The sequence below is a fragment of the Leptosomus discolor genome, chromosome 9 (genome assembly GCF_034619465.1).
Source record: "Leptosomus discolor isolate bLepDis1 chromosome 9, bLepDis1.hap2, whole genome shotgun sequence".
Taxonomy (NCBI): Eukaryota; Metazoa; Chordata; class Aves; order Leptosomiformes; family Leptosomidae; genus Leptosomus; species Leptosomus discolor.
The window spans coordinates 24,046,448-24,072,443 of NC_141399.1; the positions used below are offsets into that span (position 1 = coordinate 24,046,448).

General features: G+C 43.1%; 1 protein-coding gene across 1 annotated transcript in view; it reads right to left on the reverse strand.

Annotated features, from left to right (window-relative positions):
* Positions 1 to 25,220, reverse strand: part of WNT7A (Wnt family member 7A) — a 35,382-nt gene extending 10,162 nt beyond the window's left edge. The window contains exons 1-3 of the mRNA XM_086470501.1: positions 25,150 to 25,220; positions 23,937 to 24,163; positions 11,870 to 12,141 (exon numbers count right to left, since the gene is read on the reverse strand). Coding sequence (XP_086326627.1) covers positions 11,870 to 12,141; positions 23,937 to 24,163; positions 25,150 to 25,220 — 570 coding nt within the window. The remainder of the gene's footprint in view (positions 1 to 11,869; positions 12,142 to 23,936; positions 24,164 to 25,149) is intronic.
* Between the last annotated feature and the right edge of the window lie 776 nt (positions 25,221 to 25,996).

Below are 25,996 nucleotides of genomic sequence, written 5' to 3' on the forward strand. Positions count from 1 at the left end.
TCACAGCTAATGCACACAGAGAGAGGAATGGTAGAGGTTGACTCATTCCCACTGAACCTCATCTTCCATGTAACTCTCCCCACTGGTAGTGAAGGAAGCACTCAAATGAAGTGGTGCTGGCATTGTATAGCAAAACATTGGGAGCAACCAGGTAGAGCACTTTGACAAATACTTAAGCTGTCAAGAGTGAAGTTTCCAAAGAGTGACAGAAGCCAAAATAACGGTCTTACTTGTTCCAGACAACTCATCAGAAAACACCTCTTGTGCTAAACTAATAAAGCCAGGTACTGGCAGGAGTACTAGTTGCAAAATATTATCACTTCATATTGCTTCCAAACATTTTTAACCAATAGCCACACACAGTTAATTATAGGTTCATTTAGCTGCATACCAAACTATGAGAGTTAACCCTTAGGTACTCAGCAAATAATACTATGCAAGGCATATTCCTCATGCTGAAGAACTTATATGAATTTTAGTTCTTCAAGCCAGCAGTTTTAGTAAACAAAGGACATTTTTGCTTTCTATCAAGCTTTTCAGGTGATTTTAAAGTACTTCTACATTAATTTTTCAGTACTGCCTTTATAAAAAAAAACAGTATTTCTTATCTTAACTTCTTCATTAACTCCTTTTGTCTTGAAAGAAGCATCAGGTATCCTCATGTTTGATTCACAGAGAGACATCTTTAAGCTTCAGTCATAATACCTGACATGCTTTTAACTTGGTAAATGACGCTGGAGGTGTACCCATTGCCCGCTCTGCCTACCTACCATTTTTTCAGCAGGAAAGAGCACCTGAGCTATCTCAAACTCACTTCCATTCGCTTCAGTCACACTATTTTGCAGAGATAACACGACCTAGACTGCGGCAGAGGCTTCAAGCCCATTGTCAAGCATGGTTGTACCCTGGGTGGGAAATCATCGTGCTGGCACATCAGGTGACAGCTGCTCAGGAAAGTGATAGCTATTCTTGTCATTTTAAGAGAAATTTCACATTATTCCTCCAGCTAATCAGCATGCAATTATTTTAGTTACCATGAGGCAGAAACTTGATCACAATAACACATTATGTTTTGTGAATATATTTCCACACACTTTGTGTTTACGATTCAAAATATTCACATTGTCAAAAGGTAACATGATTTTGGTGTTAATTGTAATATTCTTGTGAGACTAATTATTCCACAAAGATGACTTTTAAATTAAGTTTCATACATAACAGTTTTCCCCCTCGAGTTGTAGTTGGGACAATAGATCCACACTTCCACGTTTTCAAATAGCTTCCACTTATCAGAGATAAGATCCTACCAGCAGAGCCTATCTCTGTAGCCTAGCAGCTGCCAAGATCAGCATGCCCATATCCAGGCCAAGAATTTTAACAAGGATCTTCTGGCCTGTTGTCAATGAAAATTTCCTCCTATACAGAAGAAAGTGGAATTTCCTAATTTTATGCATAATGCCTAGTGCAGTCTAAGCAAACCTTTCTGGCTTTCTGTCTTGCTTACCAGGCTTGTTAGGTTTTCTCTTTTTCATTTGAACAGGTATTTTAAGCAGTAGTTGAAGCTTTTGTCTTACAGGTGAGTAATCCTGCATCAACAGAAATTCATCTTTAAGGAGCACCATACTGATGCATGTAATTCCCCTTGGTCAGCTCACCCTCCAGACCAGACATAGCTGTTGCTTTTTGTTAATAGACCTACCTGTTTACTACTTATAGATGAGTTATGTGGCAACATCCAATAACACCATTAATAGCTCCTCCATATAAGCCATGTATAAACGAGTCTCAATATCAAGACTGACATTTTTTGACAAAGGGTTAGCCAATTGCTCTAGGTCATTAGTTCATAGGATGCCTGTAGCAATAGCTTCTAAGCACCAGTTTCACCAGTACACAAACCCATCAATAAAAGAAACCATTCATGTCTGCAGTACATGTTTAATATATTAATCAGATATTAATTTTATTAATCTCTCTTTAAGAGGAACCTGAATATAAAGTATAATTCTGCTAAATAAAATTACAAAAAAAATCTTAATGCCAAGGTATTCTTTAGCATAGTTATTTAAACCTATAACATTCTGGAAAATATTTTAAGACTTTGAATTACACTTTTTAGCCTAAATTTGCTCCAACTATAGCCAGGTAGACTTCTCAGGTTGATTTCCTGAGAAAACAAAGTCTAAGTGCTCACTTGGTGTCTGTCTCCTTTCTGCCTTCTTGTCTTCTCATATCCCATTGGTAACGGCTGCACCTCTTTAGGTGACATCTTGAAGAAACTTCTGTGAAATGAAAGACCCCAAGAAGGATATAGATCCTATAAATACTCTAGGCAGCAACATGAACACTAGTGTTGTTAGATTCTGGGCAACTCACAAACAAAAAGTTTGCCATTGCCTCTAAGATACACATTTGCAGGACAGCATCTCCACTGTTCACACTTCCTGGAGTTTTTCTTTTTTAATCAAGGTCTTAATCCAAGCCTTTTGGACATATATTCTTGACTCCTTATTGAACTTCTTTATTTACATGCTAACTATTCTGCTACCTCAATAATTAATTGTTTCATGACTGCAGGATTTAGGTACCCAAAGATAACAGTATATGCTATGACTCAATTAATATCTCATGTGGGAATAGCCCTGTAAGAGAATACATGGTTGTACTCATAATTCTGTGTGGTCTTACGTTTAGTACGTCTAGTATGCTGAAGGCAAGGCTAGTTTCCTTAGTGCAGGCCACCAGCTGACACTACCAAGAGAACCCATTCCTAGAACACTAGCAATAGATGTTAGCTTAGATCTGATTTAGAGTCTGTGAACACTGACAGTTCCCTTCTGTTTGTCCCAGAGGACGAAATGTAGTCCATTAGGTGCAGCTCACTTTTAACTACCAGAAGGCTCAGGGTCATTTCAGCAACCAGTTCTAATGCAGATTAATACTAGTGACTTTTGGCACTAATTTGGCACGCAGAGCCAAGCGTCCTCCCTACAACTACCTGAAACCCTTAACCTTTAATAGATCCATTCTATGTTCTTCCAGTACCAAAACAGGCCCTGTTTGTGCCCTTGGACTAAAAGGTTGTTCTTCATTTAATTGATTTTTTTAATTGTTTACTTCAAAATACCTGGAAACTCTTCCCATTAAAGCAAAGGTCTGTTCCATTCGTACAGCAAATGCTAGCAATTATTGCTTTTGGGGAGTGTTCAGGGCTTCATGACTTCGGAGATTTCTGCCATCAAGTGTCTAATAGAGCATTTGAACCAAACCTGGGTTTAACTTTCATCTTTACCAAAACCTCTGTTATGCATTGTTCCAGATGTCTCTACTTAGCCCAGGTAACTGAGTTCATGTTACTGACTCATCATTGCAAGGCTCTTGGAACTGCTCCTGGAGATACTTTCAGCTCAGACCAGAGGTCTGGGCTGTAACTGCAGAAGATTCCAGTTTCTGTCCCAGTTGACACTGCATGATAGCAGAGATTCAACCACACAAGTCTGGACTTACATGATGAATGGGTATGCCTTTTCAGAGACATAATGAATGAGACTGCACAATGCAAGATGTCCAGCATAATTCAGTGTAAACTTTATGTGTAGCATAAACACTGCCTGCTTGCGTATTTAAAATGTTCTCAGTGCATAGGCTGGCCTAACCATTAATTTCCTGCTAAGCTGTCCAATACCTGTCTTCTGCTCAGTTTTGCTAAAATTGCTAAAATATAGGGACAGAAGTGTCTAGTTTTATGCAAGGAAATCAGTCTAGTGTGTGGAAACATAAATTTGAATTGTGACAAATGTCATCTGGGGAATACAGGAGAAGCAGAACTGTGCTCGTCAGCTATTTCTGAAAATTTTGCAACAACTTAGGTCTAAATTTAGGTACGAAGCTCAAAAATTTTGGATTCTGATTTAATTTATCAGTACATCAAAAAGCACAGGTTAATACAAAAAATACAGGGCAAAACAGCCATGCTCATAGGTCAGAGTTAAGGCTAAGAGGCACTATTTTTTCTCTTTGTACATGTACATGTACAAGTTTTATTACATGATCAGCATAAATTTTACAATACCCAAACATAGCACATACTTTCTTCGAAGGGATTATGCTTTGTGATGGCTGCATTTGTTTCAAATCAGTAATGTTTGTTTAGAAACGAGGGCTTTTGTTCTGCAGCATGAAAGACATCAAAGACTCTACCAATGATCCTGTCCAAAGGTGCTGAAAACACTGGGAGAACTGAATAATCTATACAGCAAATATTTTTGTCTAGGTGATGTTTCCCTTCCAGTACTGAATGACAAGTGTGTGCCCTGTGGGAAATGTTGCTAACTATCCAAAGAGAAAGACCGACTTAAATTAGAAAATGTCCAAAAATGTTTGACCCAGCCAGTGGCTTTGCTGAGTAAACTAATCATTACAGCAAGCATCTGATAATTTCAGTTATAAAAGCTGCACAATATTAAATTTGTAATTTGAGATCTTTATTATTTATTAACAGACCCTGGCCCTCAGTTTCAGCAGTCTTTGTCAGCAGCATGACAGATTGTCAGCTCTAGTAACCATATACATGAAATGCATGTTTTGCTCATAATGCCAGAACCCTCTAAAATTGTGACTGCAGGCAAGTGATAGCATTTATCATTCCCTAATCTTCAGCATAAATCAGGAGTTCAGTTTTTCAACTGCATAAGATATAGGAGGGAGCTGAAAGCCAAAATACAAGTAGGACCATGTATCACACTTTCTGATTAGCTGAAAGTAGAGGACAAGTGGAATGAAAATTCGTTCTTACAGTTATTGTGCAGTCAAATTCCCTCTCATAATTTAGACTAAAATTAATGTTCCCTTTATCTTTCCACTGGGCTGTTGAGAAGATGCAGAGCTTGCCTGTCAAGTTTAGACTTGTTTTAAGACTATTATCTAACAAAAGTAGGAAAGTCATAAAATAGAACTTTGATCCTTTCAAATACAAACAAAATACTGTAAGAGTTGTATATTTTCTTTCACACCTATGGAATTGCCCAGCACAGTCTTGTTGTGTGCTGCAAACACTCAGTAGGGATGGGATTTTTGGAGTCACACAGCTGTGTCCTGTGTCCTGGTCCCACCAACCTCAGTGGGGTTTTTTTCATTCAGCGAATTGGACTTCCTCCAAATTCAGTGCTTGGCCTTTCCGGAAATCCTGCTGCCCCCCAGCAAATGTGTGGTGATGAAGCTGCCAGGAAAAAATTTGTTGCATCTAACACTCCTTTTCTAATTGCATTGAACTACGTCTGTGGTGCCAGGCCTTGAGGCTGGAGTGCTCGGTGAGAAGGGAGGTACTCTGAGCAGGAGGGCTGTGAAGCATGGGAACTGTAGGGTGGGACAGGACTGGGTTTACCTCAGATAACATTCAGTAACTGGACCCAGGTCTGTGGGTGGACACTCCTTCTCTTTGCCTGTACCCTACAGCCACGTCAGTGCGATCGGTCAGAAGCGTTTTTTACATATTCCTTCTGGTCAGTGTGAGGCACAAGCCACATGTATAAACCTCCTAGAACCATCTGCCCGGTTTAATCTAGGCAAAATATTGTACAGCTTAATTAAGCAAGCCAGCTACCAGGACATTCTACATAGGCATATTTGGTGCACCTAACACCAGGTTTTCTAGATGTTACATTGACATTTTAGCAGTGGAACAGCATTTTTGATTTGTTAAGACTACTATTGCTTTCTGACTGGAAGTGCTGTGTGTTGCTTTGGCTGAAGATTGTTTGCGTGGTGTTTTAGGCATGGTCTCCTCCATTACAGCTGAGGCACTGCTCTGCCCCATTCTCCACTGCCAGGCTCCATGTTAGCATGTCTACCAACCTCATCTGTCAGGGCTCTAAACAGCTACAGTTGAAGTCTGTCAGAATTGCTACTGCCACTATCAAGGGGCATCTACCTGCCAACAGTGAGCTCCCCATCTTCCTACAGGAATGGACATATAGGAAGCCTTTTCCTGGTCTCTTATCAACCAGGCAAGAACACTCAGAAAGGGCTCAGTCAGTTATGTGTTGCAGGAGCAGCACAGGGCTAAGTGTTGTGCTTGTTGCTCTTACATGCTCAACACATCCTTAGACTATGGATGTCCAAGTGAGGGAGTAGTAAGGGGAGCCTGATGTAAATCAACAAGCTCTTGAGCAAGCAGGCATCACAACTAGTCCTGGGTATGCTCCTGTCCTCAGGATCCCTCACAGGAACTTGTAACTTGAAGTGGTCCTCAAAAATGCTCTCCAACTTCAAGCCACTCTAAATCAGGAATGTACCACAGCTGTGATTGTTTCACAAGTAGTTAGTATCTACCCGTAGAGATGAAAATCATTCATCGGCTTTGTCTTTAAGGAGCATCTCTAACATTAAGAACTAGAAGCTTCTGAATAGAAAAAGCAGGAACATTTCTGTGCCCATGCCAAAAGACAAAGTGAAAAAATGTTGGAAAACGTTAAGTGCAATGGCAAGGGCACTGTTAAGTTCTGAACTCCAAGACACATGTGGCTGTGCTGCTGATACTATAATACCACTTGACTGCTGGTGCCAGGAGTATCAGGGCAGCCTCAGCCAGTTCTGTTCGGCTCAAAGCTGGTCTCCTAGACTCTCTGGAGTCTATGGTAATTTTCAGCAGATCCAGACACAGGCGAGCTTTACTCTGGTGTGCGTGCACCATTAGAGACATTCTTTCTGATAGAGCTGAGAGACAGCTGAATACAGAAGTACATGGTTTTGGTTACTATTAGCCAGTTGTGCTGTGTGCAGAGATTGCTTAGGGCCGGATTACAGATGGTACATACGTGTGGGAAGGAATCTTTTGGCTCCACTAAGGGAGCCAAATGACTGTACTCTGCTAGTACTGCTCTTGCCAGGCAGTATGCACCCCTGATTGTCTTCTGGAAACCGAGCTCCTACCAGGAGCTGCTGGACTGCTGAGGTCCCCCAGAAAGTTACGGTCTTCCTTGGGCAGGGCCACCCCAGATGGGGCTGCAAGCCCACAAGCCGCACTCCCTCTCTACTGCAGGCAGCTGAACTGAGCCATGGGTGCAAGCAGGAATAGTGCCATGTCTTCACGTGCTTTAAGGCTTAGTTCAGGCAGAACTATTAAAGCTCCAGAATTTCATGTGTATATTCAGAAAAAATATAAATGTTAAATTGTTTGGCAGCCTGTTTTATTAGTCTTGTCTCTTTTCTAACAATGTGCTAGATGCTTACAACCTTTCAAGTGATTCGTCTGCAAGAGCTTGTGTTCTGTGCTGCTTCTTGTAGTCAGGCTAATAGGCTAGTTAAAGTAAAAGGTATCTTGAATGAAGTAGAAATAGCTGTCTCCTCTAGAGGCTAGTTAAAGTCTTTGCAGTGGTGTGGTGATTGCACACTATGCAAGAACTGGAAGAAGTTCAGTAAAGTTATATGGCAGCAATCTCCTTCTGAGGTCAGAGATTCTAGCAAGTAAAGGGGGTGAGTGTCCTAAGTGTAGGCTTTACAGAATAGCTTGGGAGATCTCCTGAACTCTATGCTTTCCAAATGCTGGTGGTTTGCTGCAACATTATTACAGTTTTCCCTAAAGGATAAAATACTAAACACTTCAGTCTATTATGATCATTGCACGATCCACTTCAGAAACACCTTCTGGTTTCTCATAGCTTTGCTTGATATTTACAGCAACTCTGTTAGGCACGTACTGCACTTATCCTATGAGCTTTAGAGCTGAAACATAAAACTGAAATGTTTTTGGATGAAGATACATTGCAAAGCTAGTGCACCTAGGTATGTCTCCAAAGAGAAACGATGAATAAAAATCCACCTTGATGTGCTCTTGAATTGCAAAAGCCTTCTGATGCAGCCTGTGCCCATGATTTATAACAATGACTCATAATATTGCATTATACTTAGTATGATGTAACGCTGATGCAAGATGCCATTCATGGAATTTCAATGTCACAAAGAGAGAAGAGAGCAATCTGGTCATGTACCTTGCCGTGCTGTCAAAACAAACAGTTTACAGCCAAAACATGTAGAACCTTTCAGTACCTACTTTGCTATTTTTTAGCAGGATAACTTGGAGAATAAGATTTTTATTTCCTGGAGCATAAATAGCTCTCAGACATACGTTATTGTGTTACTTATAGTAATTTAATTAACTTTGTACTTGAGAAGACAAATTTGCTAACAGACGATTCAGTCTTGCAATTAAAACCTCTCACATGGAAGTTTTCAGGGCAAATCAGGATTATGCCTTTAAATTAATTCAAGCTTTATCTCTCTTTTCTGACCCAGCTGTTATGAATTCTCCTCCTGTTCTCCCTGTACTGCCTGCTTCTTCCTGCAGTGAATCAGCATTTCAGGAAATACTAATTCAAAGAGGAAAGACACCCTAAACTCTGTCTCTGGAGGTCAGAAATAGCTGCTCTCCAATAGGTTTGACAAATGATGTGAGGCTTCTCAGGCTGCTTGGGGTCAGTTTTGTAGGGTGTATGCGACCCCTGTTTTGAACTCTGCCCCTTCCCTTCCAAGTAGCCTGGGAACTTTGAAGTTGTGCCTATGTGCTACAAACCTGAGTCCTGGTGGTTTATCACCAAGACAGAAAAACAGAGAGTTAGAGCCCTGTCCTTTAACAGTAAGGAAAACTATTACTCGCTCCACCCCAGAAGCGGAGGCATCATGGGTGGTCATTCTGCAGGTACCATTGGCATCACTGGCATTAGTTTGCAGTGTGGGAGCAGCTGGAAATGGAGTGGTTTCACACATGCTTGTCTTAGGTAGGAGTGCTTCTTGCTGCATCCTGGGTGTGCACACGAGTATTTGTCAAGCATCGTACTACCAAAGCTGTTGAGGAAAAAGAACATGGATGTTCTCCACCTATGACCCCTGAAATCCTCCACGTCTGACACAGTCAATTTTCATTTACTTCTAGAAAGAGCTGACAGATAACCATACTATTGCTCTGACAGAGTCATGTATTCAGTAGAGAGACTGTTGTTGGCACTGCAGGAAGTAGAGACATCTGCCTAGGTAAAACAAGGCTATGAGAAGATGTAAAATCTTGAACCGAGATCTGCAAAAATTCTGGGTCGGGCTTTTACTGGTGGTTCTCAGTTGGTTTATGTCATGCAGTCCTACCTATACCGTTTCCCTGGTAAGCCCAGAAGACCTGCCTACCACAGTGAAGTCTCTCATCTCTTGCTCACCAAGATGGAACAGATTAATTTACCAGTGACTCTTCAGAAGACAATTAGCTGGTAATATATATGTGATTTACTAGAGTGCATCCTGCATCACCTGCACTTGGTGTCATCCTAAAGAAGGACCTTTTCACAGGTCATTCGTGAGCACCCAGGGGAATGGGCACAGCACACAGCGCAGTTTCACATTGCAAGACCAAAGAAGTAGAGAGGACTGACTTTGGAACAGTCTAGTGGTGCCTACAGGTGAAGACACAGATCAATTAGAATTGAACATCTATTTTATTTTTGGAAGCCCAATAGGTGCCAGTCTGTCTCCTAGGTGCATAAATATCATCAAAAGCCTAGCCATGGGTGAGTAAAACTAGACAAGAATTTGTAGCCCAGAGGAAAGCCACCAAGAATAGATTGCGTGGAGACTGATAAGATCCGTATTGCTCTGGAAGGGAGAATATCACCTCAAAACAAGACAGACTTTGTCACGAAAGGGTTAGGTTGTGAGAGACCTAGCTTGCCAAATACCCATAATGGCCTCCCTTTGCCAATTGTCTTTAAATACGGTGCTCTTTCACATAAGAGTGAAGCCTAAAAGGAATCTCTCTAGCAAAAATATTGTTTATTCATTCTTTATAGGATGATAGAATAACATGCCTCTTCTCAGTCACGTTACTCTTTCTTTCCCCTGAAGATTTCAAACAGAGATTTGTTCGAACAAAGATCAGTAATTTTGCTCTGTAAGGGATGTAGGAAGAAATGCTGGAGAAATGGCAGATAGCCAGAGATATCATGCACCACTGTTCTCCCAGATAACAATGCGTAGAGCTGAATCTTCCAGGCATAATTTTTTAGGACAGCAAATTGTGCACACGTAGGTGAGAAACACAAGGAGCTCATGTCCTTAAGGGGAGGCTGCTGAATGCTTTGCCTTCCCACAGGCCAGCTCCAGGACCAATAGCGTTCCTCCCCTACCTTAGGTCCATACCTGGGTGATAATGGAGACAAAAAATGCAACTTTTTTTTTTGTCTATATCTTTGAGCTTTGCATTGGAAAAAAAATTCTAGAGAGCAGGCAGTTTCATCTATGTTTGCAGTCCTCTGTAGGCTGGTGTGTCATTTCTTGTGAATCTTTTACTCCCAACACCTATCAGATAAAAGCAGACCTTTCAAGGAATCAGCTTTCCCATGAAGGTGAAACTCTTCTGCTATCTTTCATTTCAGTGGTTTTGTGCTTGTACAGCAGAGCAGACTGTGGGCCTTGGTGTTTTACCAGGCTTTTCAGTATGTGCCTTCATGCTACCAGAAACCAAGTAATAAAGATCCGAGATCATTTGTTTAGCAAATATTGATGGTTAGTCCTTGAGTTATTCTCAGAATTCAGTGTTAATTTTGCTAGTGTTTTGAAGTACCATGTTTGCACTCAAGAGCCAGACACAGGCATTGGGAACAGCAGACAGAGTGAAAACCATAATCTCACCTGTAAAACTATTACAGTAGCATTAAATAAAAGAAGGTTTAGGCTTTTGTTTGGGGTGGAAATTGCTTTTCTTCAATACAATCTGCTTGGCTCCAGCATAAGTGGAGATGTCTCAGAGCCTACAGGTAATTACCACAACAAAAATAGTACCCACAAATCAACTGCTATTCCTAACTTCCTTCTCCCATTTGCTTCTAAGTCTTACTAACATAATGCTAAAGTCAGTGCTAATACACAGGAGTGCAAACAGTGGAGAAGATAAAATAGAGAGCTAAGAAAGCAAGAGGATTTACATTTGTTCTGTAAGATGTGATCAGCAAAACGGCGACTCCCGTAGGGAAAGCAGCGCTGGACTGTACCTGCACACAGCCGAACAGGGAGCACACAGGCATCCCCTGGCTATTCCTAGCTGGTGTACATCAGAGCCCCTCCACCACTGAGGCTGCTCTGAGGTATGCTGAGGAATGCCTGACCTGCAAGGATCTGAGGAGCACAGATCAGATTGGGTCCTGCATCTGCAACGGCTGCCATGGACCAGAAAACTTGCTGAGTGCAGCCAATGGCAAAGGCAGCAAACCTGGGGCATTTGGTGCCCAGGATCCCCAGGAAACATGTGTTTTGGAAGCTGCTGAATTCCTGTCTTCCTGAACGCTGGTTCTACAGTAGCTGCTTTCAGCTACCTGGGCCCAAAGAACGTGGAGGGGGTGGGAATCTTGCTGTGCAAAAGGATAAACTAAATCCGTATAATGGTATAACAGTGAGTCAGCCTGTGGTCTTTTTGCTAAAGTATTTTTCTCCTTGTAGAGGTAGTCCTCACACAAAGAGCAAGGTTTAAAGAGTTAGGTTGAAAATGACCCCTTTTCAAACAAGTGAGGAGTTCATATCTGAACCTGATGAGAATCCCTTTCACCCACAGAGTAGCAGGCAAGATTTTTATCATAAGCATCATTTGACTTTCCAGATAAAATGTTTGTTTGCTTTTTGCTTTTTACAGCTGTAAAGAGTAACATTTAGACAAATATTTGATGGACAGATGGTCCAACAAGCTTGTATAACTTCCAAAGGTGCCTACTTCTCTACTGTAAAATGAGGTTAGCATTAAAGCACACTATAATTTGCATGCACTGTTCATGATCCAACCCCATCTCCAATCCTAGGCCGGAAACGGCCACATCTAGGGGAGAGCAGAGGTACTTACCTTCCGCCCGGCCTCGTTGTTGTGCAGGTTCATGAGCGTCCTTGCATTTTGCTTAATCTCCCGGGCATCCACAAACACTTTGGCGAATCCTATTCCATATCTGATGTCAGCAGAGCAGCCTCCCCATTTCCATCCTTCCTCTTTATGGTACTGTCCTTGTTTTTCTTTGTCACAACCACAGTCACTCAGGTTGCCCTGTGTACAGGCAGCCGTGATTGCATGTGCTACTCCAGCAGCAATGATGGCATATGTGAATGCTGCTTCTCTGCTACCTGAAATTAAAACAGTGCTGTAAATATGTGATACAACATGGTGGCACGAGTTAGAAAAAGATAGGCAAGTTCCCACAGTGCAAACATCAGAAGGCTATTATTAGAAGTGCTGTGAATCTGCAGGCATAAGTAGGTCTCTACCCTTCTAAGTATTGATTTTTGTGGATGTTCAGTCTCTAAGATGATAGGTCTCCATGAGGTAGTAGGAGAAAAAGTATTATTTAGGCAACTTCATATATATATTTCCAGATGGTATCAGAAGTAGTCAAACTAAACTTTTTACAGCAAAAGTGTTGGGTAGCAAATGCTCTAGCTCAAAAAGAAAGGGAAAAAAAGGAAAAACAGGTGGAATTTGGAGTGAAATTGCTGTAACATTCAACTTTTTAAAAAATCAGCTGGGAAACAGGATTTTGTTTAGCAATTTAATTCTACACTAAAAGGTATTTTTACAGGAAAACAACTTCTGTTAGACATCTTGTTCTGAAAATAATTTAGCTGAACTGGAATATTTTTTTCACATTGTAGGTGTCACAAAGCTTTCAACAGAGACATTTGTGAACAATCAATGAAATAAGTTTTACGTTTAATTTCAAAATGTCTCACAGGATGGAAAGAAAAAAATCCTGGCCTGTTGTAGGTACCATGACAAAAGCAAGGCGAAGTAACAGCCTCACCAGAGGGCTGTGAGGAAGAGGTTAATCCAATATTATTTTGTGCAATGTGGTTATAATGACAGGCTTCTGTTTGACTGGGGGAGTTCTCACTTTATATGTATGGTTTAATTTATCTTCTTGAAGCTCTCTTGCGTTCTCGTGTGTGGATTTCCCATGTGTGGATCCTGCAGGATCTGCAAGGCTTTTGGAACCAGTTCTGCTGAGAGAGGACCCCTTCAAAACATAAGGAGGTTTGCCAAGGTTGCCCACGTATATCAAACAGCCCTTTAAAAATTCTTGGGTCTCCTAAGCTAAGAGCTTACCCCTACTCTTATTTCTCCAATGATAAAATGTACCCTTGCATCAATAGGATCAGAATCAGGCTTTTAATCAGGAGAGGGCAGATGGGAAGATCAGCTTCCCTTCTCCAAATACCCACCAGTTAAGTTCTGGCAGACCTCAACTGCTGGCAATAGTTTATTATACATGAAACAAGCACATTTCTGCTGTTTATTGGATTTCACGAAAAAATAATCACTTGGGAAAGAAATCTTACAAGAACCTCATTCTCAGCTACATCCCTTTCACATATGTGATCTAGATTTCTGTACTTGTCAATAAATGGTTCTTTTAATGAAAAATATTCACTTCCTTATGGCAAGGAAGTAAAATGGAAAACAAGATGACATAAGCAGAATCTGTTAATAGGCAATTTTGTGCCCTTTTATTAGCATAGGTGATATTCCCATCAATGCTGCTATGCGCTGTGTTTATTGAGCAACTTGTAGTCAAGTATCAGACGTCCTTAAAGGTTTTCTTATTTTCCCTTATTTAAAAGAAGAAAAATCATAAAATAAATTGCTATGATCGTGGATTTTGCAGATGAGGCTTTCCAGAACTAGTGGCTTTTTATGAAAATGTGAATGTTGGATAGAAATCCCAGGCTTTAGGTGTATTTGGAGTTGTGCTCTCAGAACCTCTGTGCGGCCGCTGCGGAGACCAGAGAAGGCAGGTGGAAGTGGGGTCCCACTCCAGAGTGAACCCACGAGGACCAGCCAGGGCACCTTTCTAGTTCCTCCTCCAGTTTATCCTCAACAATATCCTCACTATTTTAAGTACCATGCCATGAAACAGGCACTGATAAACAGGGGAAGGTACAACAAGAAGTCCCAGTTTCTCCACTCAGAGGGGAGCAATGCCTTCCACCAGATTTCTGTTTCATGAAACAGCAAATGGGAATCATTAGAAAAATATTTTGAGTTGAAATTTGCATCTGATTCTGTTTTTCCTTTGGTTGGATGATTTCTGATCTTGGACAAGTTGTTCTCAAGATCTAGAATAAAAAAGCCCGGGAGATCATTTTTATCTGACACAACCAACGCTGTAAAGACTAAGCAGCTCTTTTGCTTCTTAGAGGGAAGTGCAGTGCAGAGAGTATAAAACTAGCACAATCAGAATCAGAAACCAATGTCAAGCTTGATCATAAAATATATTACACAAATTAAGTTATTTTATAAGTTTGTCTTGTTTGAGGGAAAGGTTTAGCAGCTTTTTAAAACTAAAAGTTAAGAGATTACAAGGTAAACAGAACAAGTGTCTGGAGGAATTGATCCAGGTAGGAAGTACCTTGGCATTTGTGCAGTATTGATGAAGTGGCATAGGCTTGTCATGTCTGCATCAACTATCCCTGTTTTCCATAAATGATTCACTTTTTAAGCTTCGTTATCCTTGTCTGGTGCATAGAAAGGTCAGCATACAGGGTAGGGGTAGGCTTAGTTCGTTTTGAGCCTTTTCTGTGACAGTGCTTTAGATACCAAAACAGTGTAATAGGGTTTCTGTAACCAAATGGGGTACGTGAGAACACGTGTTTTCCTGCCACTTTTAAATAACCACTACTACTGCTCTACCTCTGATTTCAGCAGAAATCCCTGGAGGATCCCAGAGGGAAGCACTGCTGCAACAAGGCACACCCAGACAGCTGCTCCTTGCAGGTAACAGTTTGTTTCCTCGGAGCTTCTACTGATGCTCTAAAGCAGGCTGACAAGGGAAGTACTGCTCCACATTCAGTCTAGTCTCAAAATATGGGTGGGTTGAAAGGCACAGCCTCATCACTTCTGCATTCCCAAAGATGAACAATTTGGGAAATAATCTGATATGATTTGTGGAAGCCCAAAATGTGGGAGAATAATTGGATCCTCCTTTATTTTCTTTCTTGTTTACTTTTCAGCCTTCACTTTTTATGTGCATCTGACAGCCAACTTAGACCTGTGCCTTACCTTCCCTCTGCAGATTTGGTAGTAAAAAATAGATCTTAGTGTTAGAAAAACATCAGGCTTTGATATTATCAACCCAATACTGAGACTGTCTCAATATTTAGTTTAAGCTGTAGGTGATGGTGACTGTAGCATCACAAAATACTTCATAGGTAGGAACAGCACTTCTGCTTCAGGAGGACAAAGAAAGTTAGCAAAGCAGGAGATATGGTATGAAATACAGGGTGAGGAAGGAACAGAACTGGCAGCCATGCATCACATCATGTGAGAGACAGAGCTCACTTTAGCTAATGACCAGAATAAGCAAAACACTTCTTTCCTATCAAAAATAGATAGTCAGTAGGCTGATGGCAACATCAAGGGTTCTGCTCTTCTGTATAACTGAAAGAGTGCAGAAAACCATCATCTGCAGTCATTACCTTCTGCAGATGGCTAGAAAGATCAGACAGTAGCTGGAAGAGTAAACTGGTATGTTTTCAGCAGTGAGATCAGAAAAGACCTTTTGGAGAGAGTTTAAATAAAATGTACTTATTGGCATGAGCTACTCAAACTGTCTCTTGAACAATTTTCCGACCCATTTGCTAGATGTGTTGAGTGGAGACCCAGGAATTAAATCCTCTTGCAGTAAAGTCCCACTGAAGCCATCCTTAAACTGAAACCTGTGATATTTTTTTTTAATATTTGGAAAATAAAGGTAAATATTTAATTTAAAAATGCATGTAATGAATAAATCAGTTGATCTTTGTGGGAGAATTTGTGCAAATCATGATCCTAAATGCTGGGTCAACTTAAGAGGTTTTTGTGTAGGCTTTTCCAGACAGTGACTTGCAAGGGTGCACATAAAACCACTTGTGATGAATAAACTGGCAAAATAAAGAATGCCTGAGACCTACAGGAGTTGTGGAGAATGGTGGAGAGCTAGCTATATGTGTACAAGAATTGTAAGCCATCCTTTCAGCTCCCCAATGACATGTTCTTCTCATTCTCTCAAATAAGCAAAGGCTAAGCACAGCCACAGCTCAACTCCAAGTGTCAGAAACTTCAGAAAAGGATCTGCAGCCTTTCAGGGGTTGCTGCAGCCGTTTACAAGGCCAGTGATATGATAGAGGTTTCCAACCATGGCAGCATTTCCAGGTATAACCCTGTATATCCATAAGCAATGTTCTAGCTCAGTGCAGATGTGCTGGGGCTGGTGGGGAGGGGGGAGGCACCCCCTGCTCCTGACCCCAGCAGTGCCACCCATCAGCACTTGGCCTGGCAGTGGGCACCGACGTCTGCCTGGCTCTGCTCCCCCCATCCAGACCTGGGGCTGTCCTCAGGCTAAACAACTGTATGAACACAGAGGACATAAATATCTTCCTGCTCTTTCTATTTTTATTGGACTTCAATAAAACAGGCAGTGTGTTGCAGCTCTGTTTGCTTTGAAGGCAGATAGCTTGGCATCCGTGGCTTCCAATATTTCTGTAGCTCCACTCCATTGATGTAAATTGCCCTCCAAAGCACTGGAGAGGTCTTAGACCCTTTACTGGGTAGCACATGACAATCCCAAGATGTCTTGAACTTTGTCTCTGAGCTCTGCACAGTCCATCACCACAGAGTGTCAGACGTCATAAAGGGAAGCACTAAGATTACCACAGGTAAGTGCAAACATAAATATTACCACCACACGTGATTCTCCTGACACTGAGCGTAATTATGTACAACTCGTGGATATCTTGAGGCATTAATCCTGCAGTCACATGCATACCTTTGCGTTTGTGTATAAATGTTTGTGAGACTGGGCTTTGGCTGATCAGTAAATGGCCTGCCTGTGTATTAGCAGCCTGGGTACCAGCCTGCATTCCAGTTTTCATTTAGCTAACTTAATTTTTTTTTAGTTTAATCTTAAAATTTGAACAGTTTGTAAAAAGCTTCATTCACACTGATTAGAAATGAGAACTTAGTTTTAAAAAGAAGCACCATACCTTGATGTTGCATGGGACCTAAGCCCACAAGATACCAGGTGGATTTACTTGCAGGAAGTTGGTATGCCTCAGCAGTTTTTTGGTACCGCTCGGGATCTAAGTATGTTTCTAAATAGCTTGGCCCGCTCTATCAGTTCCCCTCATAAATTAACTAAGCTGCGAAATAAAAAAGATAAATTTCTATTTATCTCACTGGAAAACACGGCTTGTATTTTCTGCTATTTAAAGCCAAAGGGTCAGAGAGGGAGTTATCTGCAGTGACATGAGCTGAAATATGATTATGAAAATATAAAGATGGAAAATACAACGTACCTTGCCAATTATGTGCCACAGCTAGCATTACTTCACATCTCTCTCTAGAGGTCATAACTCATCGCTAGGAAAAATGAAGAACAGAACTCGTCCCCTGCCTACTTTGGGGGGTTCCTCCTTCCTTGGTAGACTACGTATGGGCTTGCAGGTTTTTTACTTTTATCTTTCTTTAACCTAGCATTTGTGATTAATAAAAATGGTAGCTTAAAAAAACTATTGAAGTATCCCCCTCCTATTTTTCTTCCCCCTTCTGTAATGGTTCAAAGTTTTGAGGGCTTTGGTGCCTTAAAATACTGTCCTGACTTGAAATGAAAATGACAGTTGCCTATGAATCGGCACCACGTTCTTTGCAAAGGTTAGTACCAATAAATAAATAAGTAGAGTTGCTCTAAGAGGCATTTGAGACTTTGGGGGGGGATTTAGTCGTTGCTCACTTTCACAAGCCAAAGTTTGTTTTATCAACACATGAAAGTCTTGGAGGGGAAACACTCCAGGTACAGTGATTATTTTTGAAAATACTCTCTTTAAGCTTATAAAGTTTCTTACTCAAGGCATGCGCGTTACAAAAAACACAGACAGTAGTTTGGAGTTCCAACAGTTTACCCTTTTCCGATGGGTCTGATCCCCACACTACTGCCTTGCTTTAGAAAACACCATGTACTGACCCTGTGACAGGAGACAGCTCTTCTACCTTTCTAATGAAATGTAATCTTTTTGTTTCTCTGAAACATGTACTCACAAGACACATTTGAAGGTAGGTATGAAAACCTTCTGATGGGAATTCCAACTGCAGTGACCTTGGGGCAATGTTTTATCTTACTGTGACAGTCCCTGCTGAGAAAGATTGACTTTTTGGCATAAAGCAGCATGCTAGGTTTTGGATGTTCAGGCCGTATTTCAGCCTGGCCTCTATTTTGCCTGCAAATAACTGTTCTTGTGCAAGTTACCAACGTTAAAAATTGGTTGTAAGGGCTGGAAACTTAGCACAGAAATGTAAATTCTGACCTTGCTCAAGTAGATAGCAAGACTCCTGTTAATTTCAGCATTTCTTTTCTGTATATCTCAAGGGTTTCATAACACCACTGGTTCAGAAAACAGTATTTATCAATCCTTCTTCTAAATAGCAACCACATCAAATAGTGCAGTAGCACTGAGAATCTGGTGTCCCCCCCAACTTGTGCAGGTAATCTTCCATGCAATATAAAAACAGCAAGCATTTTCATGATGAACTGCCAGTGGTTGTTTACTTGGTCTGTTATTTTGTAATTCAAAGAATCAGCCTTTAAAACCTGACGCAAGAGACTACACCAGTAATTAAAATAAAAAAGCTCTAGAAAATGATTGAGAATTAAATCCTCTCTTGAGCACACCTGTACCGGGATGTTTTCAAAAGTGTTTGTCTTTAACACTGTGACAAAATGAAATTTTACTCTGTTATAACTGTACCAGACCAGACAGGAGAATGAGCTAGGTCTTTTTCTGTTTTGTGTGCTAGCAAAAGAGATATTTCCCGATAGCTACTGGACAAACTAGTCAACAGTTTGGTTTGTAGGATAGTTGTCATTTGTTTCCATAGGCAAGAATGGGAATGTCCCCTCTTCCTTTACGTTGTTGAAGCCATAGAAGAAAAGTTTATTTTAATATACGGAAAATAAATCCCTACTAAATTCAGTCCAGTGGGCAGTGTGGAGCTAATAGTGTACTGTATAAAGGAAAGCTGACAGTCTTTCCTGTTTTAATGCATACAGCTGGGTACATCTGTAAGGATCCCCTTATGGATGTAGGCATCGTGCACAACGTTCGTAGGTGCTGAGTTGGCCTGCTGTTCTCCAAAGTTTTAAGACCAGTTTGTCCATGTGGATTCTTGTTTTGAGTTCAGCTTTCCTTATTCACATGAGTAACGTCAGATGGATGAAGGAATCAACGTGATTGTACCGAAACATTTTTCAGTGTAAAAAAAACCAAAGAATTGATGCATTTGAGTAAGACGAGGATGAAAACTTGGTTGCAAGCAGTTTCGTTGTAATGCTCTTCAGAGCCCACCACATGTCTTCATAGCCCTCGGCTGATTCCCTCCATCCTCTCCCATGCAGGGTCCATGACAGCTTCTGCAAGACTGTAGTGCCTTTCTCTTCATATGTCTGCACTGAAACAAGTTTCCATTTCACTGTGTCTCTTTATAGAGATGCAGTCAGTTTGTATCATTTTCACTCAGGAAGTCTCCAATAGTGGTGGTGCTGCTCAGTGATGACAAAAGGACATAGGCTTTTATTTTTGCCCTGTGATGCCAATACGGTGCTGTCCTCTGGACACTCTGCAATGTATGCATATCCTAATGCAGACAGTTACTCCTTGGCTTATGATTATCACAAACAGCAAAGTTACTGTTGAGTACTAGTTTACAAGGTTGCACACTGCAAAATGGGCTCCTACGCTAAGGGACCTGATGAAAAGCCTTAGCTATAGCACTTGCTCTTTCTGTGATTCATCAGAGTCCAAATCTGATTTTCAGTTTCTATCACAGATATCACTGATTGCCTAGATGTTTAGGTTTGAACCATGTTTCACCTGAAGAGAGGTGGGCAGAAGTTTTTTGGCCAATCCTGCTTTAAAACCTTGGTTTTGATTGTGGCTGTTGTCGGGAACAGAGCCGCTGACCACTGTAACAAATATATTTGTTTTTAAAAGAGTCCATAATTGCAGCATTACATCATCTCCATGGTTATTTTAAAATTATCTTTGTGACTTTACATTATTAATAAGTTATCTACAGAATTGTCTAGGAAAAAAATCCTTGTGTTGATCTTGATTGGAACTTTATAATTTTCTTTTGTAACTGGACCACATTGCCAGCCAGAGTGAACTGATGTCGCTTTTACTCTGTTATTTTTCTTCATGTTATTGGCACTGTTGTCACCAGCTGTCATGATAAGATACCTACAGTATGTCAGTAGGGGAGATTCTGTATTTTGAAGGACAAACTAGATAAAATTACACAAGAAACAGAGAGTATATGCTGTGCACTTGTTGGAAGTATTCTATAACAAGCTGGAAAGTCAAGCCTGTGATCACAAATACGCTGTATGAAGCGTGGATGAATTTAAATGGTTACTAACTATAACTCTACAACTGAATTATCACTGAAAGATGGATTATATGTGAATTTGTTAGAATATAGATACACATATGCTACAGATTAGAACAGGAAAATTTTGTTGGATGCTTTCCTTCTGACTTCAAATTATTTCACCAAGGCTAGTATCCCTGTTGCCGTTTTAAGAGTAGGAAGAGAGAAGCACAGAGGAGAGTGTTGTGGTCGCTCAGCCACATAATGGCAAGGCCACAAGGAGAATTTAGGCCTCCTGAATCACCCTGCAGTGTCAGGAAGAGAATTTAAACAATTTGGGTACATTTGTATAGTGTTCATAAAGCAGGTTACCCAGTAAGGGTAAAAGTAATGAAACCTGGTTTTGAAGAGATTTAGCTTTGTGTGCCAACAAAATAGTGGGTTGGGAAATAGTTCTCAAGAATCTGTGATATCCAAGGGAAACTTATTTGTATGGACTAACACACGCAAATCCTATTAGCATAAGAGTTACTTAAGCACATCCTCCCAAATTGATATTAGACCTTGCTCGATGCACGCGTTCAGCAGTGCAGTGGCAAGGCAAGCCACATTTCTGTCATTCTGAAGTCATATCCTAATCATAGAGCAAGTACATCAGTGCCACTCCAGAGGCAGAGCGGAGCCTCTAATAGCGAAAGCAGTATGAGGTCATGTGTGGCCCATTGACTTTATTGCAACTGGCAAGACAAAGGTGCACCACATACTTCCTAGGTAATACCTTTAAGGATGCAATCGGCAGAGAAAGATAATCATTCTTCAAACACTATCAAAGGTACCAATGTACTAGTTGCTGTTTGAATAGTATTTTGTGATAACACTCCTTGTCAAAGGCCTGAGAATCTAGAGCTGTTGCTGATAATTAAAAAAACTGCAAGAGTGCAGTACTTTTGCCCTAATGTTAACCTGGGTTGTTCTTGTGCACAGTAACCTTAAAGTGCATCCTGTAGCATATGTCGTTTGTCATGTCACATGGCTCTCTCCCCTTCCTGTTCAGGGTAAGGCACACTGGCCTGATCTCCACCTATTTGTGGGCAGCAAATTTGACTTAATGGCTTTATGGCACATAGGTTTAAACCTTTTTAACCAGCATGAAATATTGGTCTTTATATCTCTGAATGGTAACCTCGAGCACACCCCAACAAAGAGATCTTGGGGAAAGAGAGAGAAATGTAGGGATCAGACGTTTTTTCCTTACAGCTGTAGAAAGATGAGCTGACTCAGATATTCTAGGTTTCTACACACGCTGATAGGGAAGAAGTGGAAGAACAAGGAGACAACCTGAGTAGGAGAGGTTACATTATAGAATTTCATGGTGTTTGAGGGCTTGAGTATTCTTATCCTTGAGATACCAGGCACGTCCTGTGTGGAAGCAGAATCCACCGCTGCAGATTTCAAACCTGTGTGATTTTTATCAAAGGTTATTTTCAAATGTAAATGTATAACCTGTTTAAATTTGAAGGTTTTGGTTAGCCTTTAAGTGAGTTTTATAATTTGGGTGCTGTTCAACACTTGACTATGTTCCGAAACCAGAGATGAATTTGCCCTATCCATCTTAGCCTCACAATGGGTAGATAGAACATATTAAGAGTTATCACCTCGAAGACAGATCAAAGTCTACTTCCTATAATATTGACTTTCTTTAAAAGGACCTAAATATAACCTGCTAGCTAAATAACTCAATTTTGAGAGTGGGGGAGGAATTGAGTGCATATTTATACAACAGACCACAATAACTCCTCAGTTTTATGATTTGTTGGAGAAGAAGAAATCCTTCTCACATTTTCTGTTTAAGGAAATGTTACTCTTAGACTAAATGAGGCCAAACCTGTCAGCCATCCAAATGGACTCTTCACTGACATAAGTGGCAAACACTTGCATGGATCACTGACAGGAACAGCTCAGCTCAAGGAATAGAAACAATGAGCTTATCTGAATAAATGGTCCATTTTCAGATGTTTCACAATGTCATGCAGGGTGGTTTTTACATTCCCTACTTGACTCACTCCGTTTGATTATCAAAGATGTTGAAAGACCGTTAACTCACACAGGGCTTTCAAATTTAGTCGTCTTGTTCTCTTTCTGTTCTTTCCTTATATATTGCTACCTTTTGGAAAATACACCTGTGGGCATGCACACGTGTGATAAAATATACCTTCAGTTAGTGCCAGGTGTTCTCGGGAGTTCCAGAGCAGAGTGTCAAGGCTGTACCTCTGCGTTTCATGAGAATGCAAGGAATGAGGTTCTAGGGACGTATCCTGCTATTTGTCTGTATATGACTAAATGGTGTCTGGAGCCAGTCCAGTCCAGTGCATTTCCCAACAAGCTAGAAGCCAGGGCACAGCTGCTGTACAACTGCTCAGGGCTCTTCTAGCTTCTGTCCTCAGTCACTTCTGTTCTCACAAAATATCCATGTTTTCTATCATGCTAAGCATGTTTGATGGGTTTTCTAGTTTTTGCATCTACATTTTAGATGGGGAAGAGGCAGAAAGACCTCAAGGCTGGAAACCATAGATCCCAACTGCAGCTTCTGGATGAGGAATGCCGTACTGTGAGTGATTAGCTTTCAATGAAGGCTCTAAAAATGGCTATACCTGTGTTTGGAAAACACTTTCCCCCAGTCTTTGTATTTTGAGTGCTGTGGGATCAACAAACACTGAGTAAGCTCCACTACTGTGTTTTTGCAGTACAGGGGTATGAGAGTTTTAACCTCAGCTCTATTTCCTCAGGTATTCATGTTAGTCATTATTAATGCTGTTTTATTTAAGAATGTGGATATATTTTGTACTGTTGCAATAACCGAAAAACATTGAACTGGAAATTGGGTCTTCTGCCCATTGATTGGAACAGCTTTTGCAAATGCCCTGGCATCTCAAAACAGACATACCCATTCTGTCTGGTGGGAGAGAAGGCACTAGGTATAGTTGCTATGGAATAACTATTTTACGCAGTGGAAATCTCTTATAATGAGACTGAGTTTCAACAGATACAACCGTCAGGTGAGACACCTGCACCCTAGAAGTGTAATTCTAACCCTGCTCAGCATTTGGTCTCTGGCCACTACCTTCAACCAGAAACAAACACCTTTTCCGCATCCTCAAGTACCTGAATAAGGCTGCTGTCCTGTGCACACAAACAGAAAACCTTTCAGAAAGGGCTTGTGAGAGCAAGACACTGACATACTGCGATGGAAGCTAACGCATGCAGAAATGCTTTCCTGGACCGCAGCAAGGGTCAGGGCAGGTGCTCTGCTAGGAGGAAGTGCAGATGTCACTCATGTTGGTGACGACAGCCACAGTGTCCAGGTGAACATGCCTAAGGTGAGGGTCCTGCCCTGGCTGGCACAAGCCGTGTGAGCTAGCTGGTCCTTCCCAGCGCCAACAGCCACACCCTGTGCCGCTCCCTGCATCCCCACTTTTGGTGTCATGCGGGTGGGAGCCGGTCAGTAGCGAGCAGAGAGGCAACATACCCACTTTCAGCTCCTTCCCGAAGACAGTCCTCTCTCCCAGGGCAGAGCAGTTCCAGCGCCCGTTGCGAAACTGGAACTGGCACTCGTTGATGCCCATCTGGGACCCTTCCCCGATGACAATAATAGCGTCAGGCCTGCTCTGGCAGATCGCCCGCTGACGGGGTGCAAGCCCCGGGATCTTGTTACAGATGATGCTGGCTCCCAGGGCCACCACAGAGGAAAAACCCCTGCAACGATACAACATCAGGGGTGGCTGTGGGTAGGCTCGTCCCACAGGCAGACACAGCACCCTGCCGCCTTCACACGCTGTCGGATCCAGATTTGGCAGGTGCCCCTGGAAAACACCCGCCTTTTCCCCCTGTCGCTTCCCTCTCCCTCCCTCCCTCTCTCCACAGCCAAAGCAGAGATAAGGAGCACGTGGGCTCCTGCCAAAACGGGACCCGACTTCCTCGTTCGTAAATTAAAGCTCATGCAGCGGCGTTGCGCGCCCAGACCACGCACAGGCAAGAGGCTGGGAGGGTTTTCCCTCTCCTGTTGAAGAGTTAGAGGGAGGGAGGGAGGGAAGGGGAACGAGCCCCCAGGGCTGCGCCGCCTCTCGCCCCCCCGCCCCCGGGCGCACCTGGACGGGCAGCGCCGAGGCGGTTCGGACCGGGCCAGGGATGCTGCGGAGCCGGAAAGCAGCCACCCTTCCCGGTCCCCTCTCGGTACAGGCGGCGGCGTCTCCTCCGGCTGCAGCCGCTGAGGGATTTCCGTGCGGGGAAGCGGAGGCCCGGCCCGGTCTGCCGGCGGCGGCAGGTAGCGGCGGGAGCCGGGCGGGAGCGGCAGCGGCACCCCGCGCCTGGGACCGCAGGCTGGGGCGGAAAAGGGCCGGCTGCCCCGGGGGGTCCCCGGGTGTCTCCCCCGGCGGCAGGGGCCGCCGCCCGGCCCCTCTCAGCTCTGCACACTGCCAGCTCGGCCCGCCGGAGGCTGCGCCCCGAGGGTCTCTCAGAGGTATGGGGGGCTCTACCTGTCTTTTAAGAAATCATCGTGATCACCACCATCATCTTTTTCTTTTCTTTTTTTTTTTTTTTTTGAGATTTCCCGAGTTAAATAGTAACAGGTCTGGGCAGGTTGGGCTGAGAGCGAGAGAGCGCAATTGTTATAAAAGAAAGACAGACAGACAGAAAGACAGACAGAAAGACAGACAGACAGAAAGACAAAAAAAGTTACTTACCCAATCTTGATATACACAATCCCCAGGCTCAGGAAGATGTGGAAGATCCAGCGCCTTGTTTTCCTGTTCATATTCCTTGCTTGCCGTGTCTCAGCCCCACACGCGAAACGGCGCCTGCCGCGCTCCCGGCCCGGGGCCGCCTCTGCCGGAGCCACCGCGGGTCAGGGCCGCCCGGCTGAGTGGGGCAGCGCCCGCCGCGCCCCGCGCCGCCCGCCGCCGCTCACCATGGCCCCGCCGGGCTGCCGCTGCGGCCGCCCCGCTCGCTCCCTCCCCTGCCCCGCGTCCGTGCGCCCGTCGCACGCAGCGCGCTGTTACCGGCGATGCACGGGATCCTCCTGAGCGCCGGCGGCTCCGGGCGCTCCCCCCAGGTTCGGTGTGAACTATCTCCCTCTCTTTTTTTTTTTTTTTTTTTTCCCCTCGCTTTCTCTCTTCTTCAGCTACCTCGGCGTGTTCTCCAAAGAAGGGAGTTGTCCAGCCGGGGGGGGGGGGGGGGGGGGGGGGGGGAAAGGGGGGGGAGGTGAGAAGAAGGATAACCAGAAATAGCAGGAGGATCACCTGCCAGCGAGGAGGCTCACGGCGACCCTCCTTGGGCGGACAGCGCGGCTCCTCCTGCGGGCACGGCCCGGGGGAAAGCGGTAGCGGCTCCGGGGCGTGTCACCGGGGGGTGCCCCCGGGGCTGGCCCCGGCCCGCCGGGCGGCATGGGGCTCCTGAGCTCGGCCCACACCCCGCGCTGCTCCGCGTCGGCCGGCACCGGGGAGGGGGGCTGAAGTTTTCAACTGCGCGATAGCCGCCCGTTTGCCTGGGCTGCCGAGCACCTGGGGCTGGTTTTATGCCGTTGCCCTGGCC